The 12,318-nt window shown below is 44.3% G+C and overlaps 1 protein-coding gene across 1 annotated transcript in view; it reads right to left on the bottom strand.

Moving 5' to 3' along the window:
• The window catches only part of TG (thyroglobulin), a 399,523-nt gene that overhangs the window by 43,656 nt on the left and 343,549 nt on the right, over positions 1 to 12,318 (bottom strand). Inside the window, exon 44 of the mRNA XM_073632844.1 lies at positions 10,255 to 10,436. Coding sequence (XP_073488945.1) covers positions 10,255 to 10,436 — 182 coding nt within the window. The remainder of the gene's footprint in view (positions 1 to 10,254; positions 10,437 to 12,318) is intronic.

Genomic DNA, 12,318 nt, shown 5'->3' with positions numbered 1-12,318 from the left:
TGATGGTATAGCACAGGGTATCCCAGATCCTAGCAGCACTTCTGCCAGCAGCATACCACCAGCTGTAGACTGTAGGCGGCAAATTTCAATGTCTCATCTGCTGCAGCGGAAAAAAAAAAATACAGTCCCTGCCACCCACATGCCCAGCGTCTAAATGCTTCTGCCTTTCAGCCTAGCGGATTCTGCTCTCTTCTGTGAATTTGCACAATGTGCTGTACCACAATGGCAGGTTCCCAGTCGCTACTACTTTTCACGTAAGGTCGTTCATCTCTCTACCATCGCATGCAAGGGAATGTTCTGGCATCGTTGGGCAAGGCAGTCAGCCGTAAAATCCACCTTACTGCTGAATTATATATTTCGTTCACAGCACACTGGGTAACGCTGCTTGCAACTCGAAAGGATGAAGTACAATGACCTTGGGGCCAAAACAGAGATGGAGAACTTTTCAGCTGAAGATCCACTGACTTACTGGGTCATGAGAATAGACCACTGGCCAGAACTTGCCCAGTATTGAGTTGTTGGGCTGCCCTGCATCCAGCGTGCTTTCAGAACGGGCATTCAGTGCTGCAGGAGGTTTTGTTACTGATCATAGAACGCGTCTGTCCACACACTCCGTAGACCGTTTGACTTTTATAAAAATGAATCAGTCCTGGATTACAAGCTATGAAGCCCCTGATGCCGATGTAACTGATTAAGTCTTTTTTGGAATGTGAAATCCCTGCAGGACTTCGAGGCTGCTTAGCTTTGAGGGTGTTCAATCATTTCATCTGGAAGAATGTTTTTGGTATAGGTTTCATGGGCACAATTAAAACCCAAAGACCATTTTTCTGCACCTGTTTGGCAGGTGCATATCATTGCAATTTTTTGCAGCAAGGCCAATTCTTGCTTTCATCAAGAGTACCTCTATAGGGTTACGGTGGGAAGGCGCCACCGACACCCAAAGGCCAATTTTTCTGCAACTGTTTGACAGGTGCATATCATTGCAATTTTTTACAGCAAGGCCGATTCTTCCTTTCATCAAGATTACTTCTATAGGGTTACGGTGGGAAGGCGCCACCAACACCCAAAGACCAATTTTTATGCACCCATTATTTCTATCCAAAGTCAAAGTGACACCAGAATGTATCCAAAAAATCTCTAATCTTGTTCCCAGTGCACTACATTGTGACGTCATCATACACACTGGCTCCCCAGCTGTTGCTGAGCAAAATAAAGGCAGCTTGCAGGGAAAATGTCATTTGTTCGGCTTTATAAATGCAATTATTGCTGCAGCAGATTCTAGACATGGTACAGATATGCCACTTTACAGGTGGACTAAAGGGACCCCCAGGCACTATATTGGAAGGAATTTTTCATTTTTATGCTTTCACTTAAAAAATCAAAAAATCACTGCTCATTTAAAAATGACGTTTTTCACAAACTTTTTTTTTACTGATACATGTCCCCCAGGGCAGGACCCGGACCCCTATAACCATTGTATGCCCAATTACTTGCCTATAAGCCTTCTAAATGGGCACTTTTGATTTTTGACTTTCGGGTCCCATTGACTTTAATGGGGTTCGTTATTCGGGTCCGAACTTTCGTGGTTTTCGAAAGTTCTGATGCGAACCGAACAGGGGTCCGTTCGGCCCATCCCTACTCTGGAACAGGGGTCTAGACCTGGCGGCCCTCCAGCTGTTGCGAAACTACAAGTCCCATCATCCCTGTGGGAGTTATTCTTGTAACTGTCAACCTTGCAATGCCCCATGGGACTTATAGTTTCACAAAAGCTGGAGGGCCGTCCGTTTGAGACCCCTGCTCTACAGTATATGCAAAATACCGTCATAACAACTAAGGTTTGTGAAAACGAATATTTGTGTCATTCTCAAAACTTTTGGCCACTGCTGTACACCTGCGTTTGTGTTGCATACACATTGGGACTGACTTACTAAAGGAGTAGAGACAGTTGACTTAACAAAGTGAATGTTAAAGTAAAACTAAAGTCAAAACTTTTTTTTCCCATTTTGAATAGAGCAAAAAAGCTTTGTTTTTTATTTTTCTGCCCATTGGGGAGATTCCCCTTTACTTCCTGCCCCATAGCCAAAACAGGAAGTGAGAGGAAATCCCCCCAAAGTGAGGGAATCCATGGTTGTCACCAGCACTGGTGGAAGATTTCCCCTTTATTCCTGTACTGATGATAACCCAAAATTTGGGATTTTCTTTACCTTTCTATGGTAAACAGGACAAATAGAGGGCAAATCACCTGAATGGGGGCACAGACAGCAATAAAAACCTGAAAAGTTATATAATACCTCTCCACTCCAGTCTAAAACTTAAAAATAAAAAAGTTTTGCCTTTAGTCATATGATAATAAGGAAAAAATATAAATACCCAATCGTGCTCATTTCCCTTGTACAAGACTAGTTATTCAAAGTGAATATGGCTTCACCTTATTTGCTAACAATCATATTACTTGTGTGCAACATCCTTGTTCCTTTAATAAAGAAAAAGTGATTGTGCAATAAAAAAAAAAAAAAAAAAAAAAAACAGTTTTATAAAAACGCTCTATTTAAATGTCATTGCTGCATACAAGAAGAATCTGGAATCTCCAGACCTTGTGAGAAGGGATATCAAAAGACGCAGCATCACTTAGGGGTCTATGTATAAATATTTTGCTGAATAAAGGTGACCAGCATCTGCACAGCTCTAGTGAAACTTGCCATATTCTGTGTAATATAATTATCTTCTATGATCGTAAAAGCCATCTAGTGGCTGTGATGCGGTATTTTCGTTGTAAGTACCTCAGTCAGGATAAATGACTCCTAATGGCCACTAGATGGCACTAGACATTATTAGAGATAGTTATATTACACAGGGTACAGCAAGTTTTCTTGGAGATGTGCGGATGTGTGTCACATTCATCAGGCAAATGTTTATATATATATATATATATAGATATATATACAATATATACTATAATAAAATTATAGTGATGATGTTTGTGTTTGTTGCTGCTTAACAGGGTGGATAAAAATCAATGATTTAAAATAAATAAATAAATAAATAAAAAAAATCAGATTTTTTTATTTAACCACTTCAGCCCCGGAAGATTTGGCTGCTCAATGGCCAGGCCATTTTTTGCGATTTGGCACTGCGTCACTTTAGCTGACAATTGCGCAGTCGTATGACGCTGTACCCAAACAAAATTGACGTCTATTTTTCCCCACAAATAGAGCTTTCTTTTGGTTGTATTTGATCGCCTCTGCGGTTTTTATTTTTTGCGATATAAAAAAAAGAAGAGTGACAATTTTGAAAAAAAAAAAACAATATCTTTTACTTTTTGCTATAAGAAATACCCCACTTTTTTTTTGCCGCCCCCCCCCCCAAAAAAAATTGAGCACCAGCTGCCACTGGATATCACTACTGATATTATAGCGATAATCTGAGGCCTTGTATCCTATGTAACATAGCTAGACTTTTCTTTGGAGGTCAGATGTTTGGATGGATTGTCCAATACACATTGGCCCATGGGCTGAATCTGGCTCGCCAGGAAATTTCAGTAGCCCTCGCACCTCTCCTGTAGCTGCAGCACCCCCCCTTGTCTCCGCCAGGGGCGCCGCCCCCCCCCCCCCCCCCCGTCCATGCGGACACTGGCGCATGGATTCCAATGCAGAGGGGTGTTTTTTTGAAGCACTGATTAGAGCCAGAGGCTCTAATAGGCTTCAATATAGGGTTGGCTCGGGTTGCAGGGAGTGCGCTCCGATCCCACCCAGGTGTGTTACAACAGTGAATCAATATTCGCTGTTTTAACACTGTTGTAACACTGATGCTCCTCCTGGGCAGTCAGGAAGCAGGTTTTGACACTCGTCACCCGATTGGCTGAAAGGACAGGCGATCCTATTGGACGCCGAGGAGGGGAGGGGCTGGAAGCCGCCATGGAGGAGAGGACCTGGAGCTGCTGCACCACGCTGCCTGCCACCCGTCACGATGGGGTAAGTGCCGGACAGACCGGCAAACAGCGGACTGGTGGGTGCCGCTTGGGGGATGGGTGGTTGTTTGCCGCCCCCCAAAAAAGACACACCAGCCGCCACTGGTCTCCGCCTCCACCTATTCTCAGCATGTCGGCAGCAAAGGAAGACAGAACTCCTCCACCAGATCCCGTGCTTCCCTGTGCATCCACAGCACCCCTTTTTCTACACCTCCCCTAGTCTCAGCATTCACCAGACTCCAACAGCTGACTCCAGCCCTCCTCTGGTCCTGCACCAGACCGTGCACGTTCTGATTTCCAGCTCCGCCCCCAGATTCTACTGGGCAGCAGCACGAGGCAAGGTGAGTGCACTGTGATGTAAGGGATGGGGGGAGGGATTCTTAACTTCTGATGTTGGGGGGCTCTTTACATCTGCCGTATAGGGGGAGCGGGGTGCTCTGGACATCCAGTTTTACAGATACAACCAGCCATCATAATGCTGATGCCGCCCATGATGAAACTGAGTGTGATACCCCTGGTCTAATCGTTTTTTTTTTATTAAAAAAAAAGTACAAAGCTAACAAAATATACTGTATATTAAAAAAAAAAAGTAGGATTACTCTGCAGATGCTTACCTTTTTACCAAAACATGATCATGTTGGAAAAAGATAAGAATTAACTTGTAATAAAATACAATATCATACCTTCTAACTTTTTGAGATGGGAATGAGGGACACCTATCAGCAAAAGTATGTGGGCATAGGACACACCCCTTGTCACGCCCCCCCTTAAAGGAGAATTGTACAAAAAAACAAGATTGGTTAAACCCACAAGTGCTTTTTTTTTACCACTACTATTCCTTTATATTGGCTTTTGGAATTTACAAATGCAGCAACCTTAGATTGTAAGCTCCTTGAGGGTAGGGACTGATGTGAATGTACAATGTATATGTAAAACGCTGCGTAAATTGACGGCGCTATATAAGTACCTGAAATAAATAAATAAAAATAAATACATTTAGAAATCAGATGAAAAGTTTAGGGCTGGAAAACACTTTTTGATAGATAAAAAAACTCTAAAGATCAGACCAAAATGAGGGACAAATGAGGAGGAATGAGGGACAGAGGGACATTGCTCCAAATCAGGGACAGTCCCTCGAAATCAGGGACAGTTGGGAGCTATGTAATATAGTTCTGCTCTAAGTTCAGCTATGAAAGGAAGAAAGGCAGCAGAAAAGGCAAACACATGGCCGTGTATAGGATTTGTGATATTTACATGACCATCCAGGTTAATAAGAAAGATAAAGCAGAAATTAGAATTTCAGGTGACGCCATAGGCTGTAATCCATTATGAAATCTCATCTGAAAATGCAGCAATTTTTGTACCAACTAGCACAAGTGCAGAAAAAGTGTCATGCCCCTGGAGGATTATGTACAGGATTATTTGCGTATAAATTTAACTGAGGTCATATCACACATCCGGCCTGCTGTGGTTAGAGGGAAGTTCAGACTCTCTGCTGCTAATACTTAGTATATGTTCTGCATAGACAGACCTGTAGGGACAGCCGTGCACTGCAAATGCAGCTAATTCATCTTCAAACATAGCTGAAATGGAATGATAATGGTCCAAGGCCAGATGCAGACTGTGCAATATCTTTAAGGGCCCATTCAGTGGTTGCATGCTTCATGGTACACTGCAATGCATGTGTGTTTGGGTGCATTCCAAATGCATGGCACTGCATTCCAGTGCGTTAACTTACCACAACGTACCGCAACAGAAAAAATGTGATTTGGCCCTTATCGAACTAAATCGTCTGAGTTTACCAACAAAACAACACTACATATTGGTTAAAAATGTGTCTCAAGGGGGGGGGGGGGGAATTTACTAAAAATGGTGCACACAGAATTTGGTACAGTTGTGCATGGTAACCAATCAGCTTCTAACCCGCCCAGACCAATTTTCAGCTTTCAGCGCTGTCACAATTTGAATGACAATTGCGCGGTCATGCAACACTGTACCCAAACAAATTTTTTATCATTTTCTTCACACAAATAGAGCTTTCTTTTGGTGGTATTTGATCACCTCTGCGGTTTTTATTTTTTGCGAAACAAATAAAAAAAGACCAAAAAGTTTTTCTTTGTTTCTGTTAAAATTTTTTGGAAATAAGAATGTTTTCTTCTTCAATGATGGGCACTGATACGGCGGCACTGATGGGCACCGATGAGGTGGCACCAATGAGGTGGCACTGATGAGGTGGCACTGACGGGCACTGATGATGAGCACTGATAGGCGGCACTGATGGGCACTGATAGGTGGCACTGATGGGCACTGATAGGTGGCACTGGTATGCAGCACCGATGGGCACTCATAGGTGGCACCGATGGGCATTTGTAGGTGGCATTGATGGGTACTTATGGGTGGCACTGATGGGTACTTATTGGTGGCAATGATAGGTGGCACGGATGGGCACTGATAGGTAGGCACTGATGGGCATGGATGGGCACTGACAGGTGGCACCGATGGACACTGATGGGTGGCACTAATGACACTGACTGATGGCACTGATGCCCCTAAGGGTGGCATTGCTGGGCATCAGTGCTATATAATGGTGCCAATCAGTGCCCATTTGTGGGCACTGATTGGCACAGATTGGACAGATTGGGCACATGTGGATGGCCATGGGGTACATACCTGGCCATCCACATGTTGCCCCTTCCCTGGTGGTCCTAGTGGCGATCCCTGGTGGTCCAGTGTGGTGATCTGAGGGGGGCTTCGCTGATAAACAATCAGCGCAGACCCCCCCTGCCAGGAGAGCCGCCGATCGGTTCTCCTCTACTCGCGTCTGTCAGACGCGAGTGAGGAAGAGCCGATCAACGGCTCTTCCTATTGACATCGTGATCAGCCGTGATTGGACACGGCTGATCACGTGGTAAAGAGCCTCCGCCGGAGGCTCTTTACCAAGATCGGTGTAGCGGTGTGTCAGACTGACGCAGATGACGGGCACGCGGCGGCATGTTATCCTGCTGGACGTCATATGACGCCCAGTCAGGATAACTGAACCACCGCCCGGCCGTCATCTGCTATGGGCCGGGCGGGAAGTGGTTAAAGCGGAGTTCCGCCCAAAAGTGGAACTTCCGCTCATCCGATTTCTCCCCCCCTCCGGTGCCACAATTGGCACCTTTCAGGGGGGAGGTGGGTGCAGATACCTGTCTAATACAGGTATTTGCACCCACTTCTGGGCATAGACTCCCGCGGGAGTCACGCCCCGCCAGTGCGGCTCTTCTGCTTGATTCCGAGCATGCGTGGACTTTTGTGCGTCAGAATTTTGTACACACGATCGGAATTTCCGACGACGGATTTTGTGGTAGGAAAATTTGAGATCCAGCTCTCAAATTTTTGTTGTCAGAAATTCCGACAACAAATGTCCGATGGAGCCTACACCCGGTCGGAATTTCCGACAACAAGCTCACATCGAACATTTGTTGTCGGAAATTCCGATCGTGTGTATGCGGCATTACAGTTGTCACTAGAATAGGAGGTAAGGGTATATTTTCCATTGATGATGCTTATTCTAGCAACAACTGTCTAAGAACGGATTTATGTTGCTTTGGAGAGGTTCCCTCTCACTTCCTAATGTGTCTACGGGACAGGAAGTGATAATAAATCTCCTCAATGTGACATAGACATCAAAAACTAAACTGAGAGCATAAACCAAACTGGCAGAGGTTATAACCCCCTGATGCCCAACATGCGACCCTTTGGCACATATTGTGTGGCCTTCAGGGCCTCTGCAGGCAGTGGTCTGTGTTTTCATATCTAGATGCTTACAAAAGCCAGTGAAGGAAAACATATTCTTTAGACTGGATTTCGGTATTTAAATGATTTGGTTTAGTTTATCACACTATCATACTTTTTTGCGCTGTCCATCCCTTTTCTCTTTTTATGTTTTTTTTTAATAGATTTCCTGGGAGATCTATAAATACCTCCAATCTCTACCCATCTCCCGTCTCTGACCATCTACTGTAGAACATCTTCAATCTCTGGCCATCTCCTGTCTCTGACCCTCACCTGTAGAATACCATCTCCTGTAGAATATGTCCTGTCTCTGACCATCTCTTGTGCCTGACCATTTGCATGGCTGCTGTCTCTTGACAGCTTTCTGTATCAATGTACTGTATTCACTGAATTTTATGTGCACCCCCTGAAGCCCCCTACATAAAGTAAGTTGATCATTACTGTTCTAACTCTTCTCTACTTTATCTAAAGCTTTAAAAAGGGTTTGCTTTACATACACTTTAATGCCCTGTAGTACACGCGGTCGGATTTTCCGACGGAAAATGTGTGATAGGACCTTGTTGTCGGAAATTCCGACCGTGTGTGGGCTCCATCACACATTTTCCATAGGAATTTCCGACACACAAAGTTTGAGAGCTTGTTATAAAATTTTACGACAACAAAATCCGTTGTCGGAAATTCCGATCGTGTGTACACAAATCCGACGCACAAAGTGCCACGCATGCTCAGAATAAATAAAGAGATGAAAGCTATTGGCTACTGCCCCGTTTATAGTCCCGACGTACGTGTTTTACGTCACCGCGTTCAGAACGATTGGATTTTCCGACAACTTTGTGTGACCTAGTGTATGCAAGACAAGTTTGAGCCAACATCCTTCGGAAAAAATCCATGAATTTTGTTTTCGGAATGTCCGATCAATGTCCGATCGTGTGTACAGGGCATTAGAGTAGCTGAACTGCAGCAGAAGTCTTGCCTGTGGTCTTTTAAGATATTTGATATATTAAAGCAGATCAGTTCTGTACATCTGTAAAAAAAAGAACTGATGGCATCTGGATGTAGCACCCTGGAGTTTAGGCTCACAAATTTACTTGCCAGGAGTAGTTATGCTGGTTGATCTATTGATATCTCCCTAAGTTTGGCCTTGTTGCACTTTTCTCTTCTACCACTAGGTGGCCAGGTACTTGGTGGTACTAGATTTGAGAAGGGCAACCTAAGGTCAGGTTATGGGTATATGGGGCGGGGGAGGGTTTTCTTGGATCCCTTGACCTGCTGGGAGAGCCTATATATTCGGGTGGAGTCAGGTGATCTGTGTTCTGTGACACCTGGACGGCTGTCTGGGTGGATGTGTGTCGTATTGCCCCGGGCTGCTAAGCCGGAGTTTGGGCCTATCCCGGGGGGCATCTGGCTGCTAGGCTGCCGGAGGGCCTATCCAGAAGCAAGAGAGCAGCACAGGGTTGGGACTGCGGCTTACAGTCCAACCAGAGTTGACGGTTCTGCCGGCCAGAAAATCTGTCATGGTCGGAGGTAGAGGAGAAGCTGTCGCCACTAAGGGTCCATCCGCCATATTACCAGGGACCACAGTGAGTAACTGAAGGAAGTACCGGGGCGGTATTCTCACCGAACGGGCACGGTGGAGAATCAGGAAACTTCAGGCGGTGATCAAGTCAGGGACCCAACCAGCGAAGAGGATGCTTGCAGAGCAGCCTGGTGTGTCAAGCCAGGGACCGAGCAGGCCAGCGGGGTGAAGCTTGAGAAGTATCTGTGAGTGCCAAGCTAGGGACCCAGCAGAGGCGGGGATGACGCTTGAGGAAGATACCACCGTGAATATTGAAGGAGCTCAGGGGATTGAGTGGCAGCGAATCAGAGGGTCTAGTGAGACCGGAGCTCAGTGTGCTGAAGAACTACCAGGAGAAGTTGTAGTGAAAGTGAAGAAACTGTTATGGTTTGTGTTAGGAACTGTTAAAGACTGTTGCCATAGGAAACAGCACGTGCAGATGTGGCTTCTTGCTGGAGACCTTTCCCTGCACGGCTGTCTTCTGATTGAAGTCTCTGGTCTGCTAATTGATGTTGCAACTACTTAACAGTGTCCTGGCCCTAACCCTCTTTCCCCCATAAAAGTTTGTAAGAGAAATAAACATCTCTTTTGCATTCAAGAAGTGCCTGCGCCCAATAACTTTATCCACCTTGCACCCACTATGCCTCACAACCCGCCAAATACAGAAGGAAGTTGGCTATCTCTGGCCCTGGGTGTTCTCATTAGACAGAAGGAGGCCAGAGACCTTGCTACATGAATATAAATTTTAAAGCCAAAACTTTTATTTTAGTTTTGGATAGAATAGGGTTAATGGATTAAAACTACTGTCTGTATTTTTTTTGTGTAAAATTTCCCTTCACTTCCTGTCCTGGAGACAACAGCGATATGACTAAATATCTAGGCTTTGACTGTGTGGAGGCACAGTTATGAAAACCACCATAGATTATTACGGCTCACAGTCTCAGAAGGTGCCACTTACCGTGTGGAGTTTTCCAAAGCTCTGGAAAAGCTGGAATAATCATCAGTGGAATGCTGAAGAGAGTAAAACCAAACAGCGGCCTCTTGGACTAGCGGATTCATCTCCTCTCCTCCTAAGGAGTTCTGAAGAGCCTGATAGAAGGACATCTTGCTGTCTCCTCTGCCTTGACTTTCTTCAAATCTCTGATGGAACAGAAGACATTTTCTACATAGCTGAAAGTATGACCTAGAGAAGCCTGTACAATAGTAAAAGCATCACTATGGCTAACATATATTACGGGGTTAGGTTAGATTGGATTAGAGAAGCAATTACTGTGTTTATGGAGGAATCTACTATTAATAAAAGGGCAAATATAACTCTTTAGAAACTGTGCTCTCAGTGCGGCTCACAAAGCTGGCCCAGTTAGTCTAGTTTCTGGGGTGCAGTGGATTATCCATAGCCATATCTCCTATAGTTAAATGGACTGTCCCTCTTTTAGAACCAAATCTCTCTGTACCTCTTTCCCCCTAAGTTGTTCTTCTTGGTCTGTTGTGTAGACCTCTATAAAAAAAAAACTTTTTAATTAATTTTGTGTGTTTATAGTGTACTAATTCTTTTATCCAACCTGTCCCCGGTTGCCTCTAAGACCGAGAATCGAGCAAAGACAACTGATCGTTCAGTTCTCGGTCTTCAGTGAGCAGAATGATGGTGTCTGTCAGTAACTGACTCTCTGCTCTACCTCTCCAGCGCTCACTGGAGCGCTAAGCTGTGATGGGGTAGGAGCGGCTGGCTCAGGCCGTCAGCAGTGCACTGAGATGCTGAGCCAGCTGCTGGTCCAGGCATCTGGGTGGATCCCGATATTAAAAAGTCAGGATCACACCAGAACCCGGACCAACTGAGTGACCTCAGCCAACAGTGGACTTTAGCCGCTAGTCACAGGAGTGCCAAACTAGGTGCACTCTTCTGACCCATGGGAGAATAAAGGGCCAAAAAAGCCTTGGCCCTACTTTTCCTTTAATGTACATAGGTCGTTTAGATTTCACTGATAGAGTAACTCTTCCTTTAGAAAAACTCTTCTTTTTCATTTCAGGTAGATAATGGATTCTAAGCTAGATTTCACATGTTGGTAGAGTAACTATTCCACTATAATAACTCTTCTTTTTTCATTGCAGGTAAATAATGGATTCCAAGCAAAAGAAATATACTACGATTGAGTTCTGGATGAAGAAGGAGTGCAGGCTGTCCACATCCACAGAAGACTACAGAATGTTTATGGAGATGACATCAATGACAAGAGCAATGTCCACAGATGAATGAAGAAGTTTAGAAAAGGGGAAACCAGGATTGAAGACAAACCACCCAAAGGGCAGACCATCAGTGTCGAACATCCTGAAACCCTCCTTCATCAAAAACCCAATGACGGCATGTTGCTTCTGCTTGGAGTCCACTGCTTACCTGCAATGAAAAGAAGAAGAAGAGTTACTACAGTATAGAGGAAGAGTTACTCTACCAACATATGAAATTTGAACAACCTACCTAAGCTAAAAAAAAGTTATGTTCACTTTTTCATTATTTTTGGTACAGTCCTCGTATACTGTATAATGTAATTTATGATACACTAAATTAATGTCATTATATTCCTCCTAAACTTAGACCGGTCCCTCTGCACTGCATGTACGATTACCCAATTTGCCATGTGCAGGAAGTGGTTGGAGACAGAAAGGGTTCTACCACAAAGAGGAAATAGAGCTGTGTTGACAGAACTGAATCCCATCACTTCTATAAAGTTAATAAAAAGTCAAAATTTAAAGCCCAACATCACTATTCCAGTAAAAACAGAAGTAATGGGGCAGCATGGTAAATCATGGCTGTACATATACTACAGTATCTGGCTTGTTTTATTCATCTTAAAGGACAAGTTCAGTATTTATGTTTAAACAACCACCTCTATGGTCTCCGACAGCTGCTCACAGACCAGCAAAACAATATATATATATACTGTGTATATATACAGCGGGTAAAATAAGTATTGAACACGTCACCATTTTTCTAGGTAAATATATTTCTAAAGGTGCTATTGACATG

The sequence above is a fragment of the Aquarana catesbeiana genome, linkage group LG05, assembly GCF_042186555.1.
Source record: "Aquarana catesbeiana isolate 2022-GZ linkage group LG05, ASM4218655v1, whole genome shotgun sequence".
NCBI classification, from domain to species: domain Eukaryota; kingdom Metazoa; phylum Chordata; class Amphibia; order Anura; family Ranidae; genus Aquarana; species Aquarana catesbeiana.
Note: the sequence above shows the minus strand (reverse complement) of the source record. Positions and strands in the feature narration are given on the sequence as shown.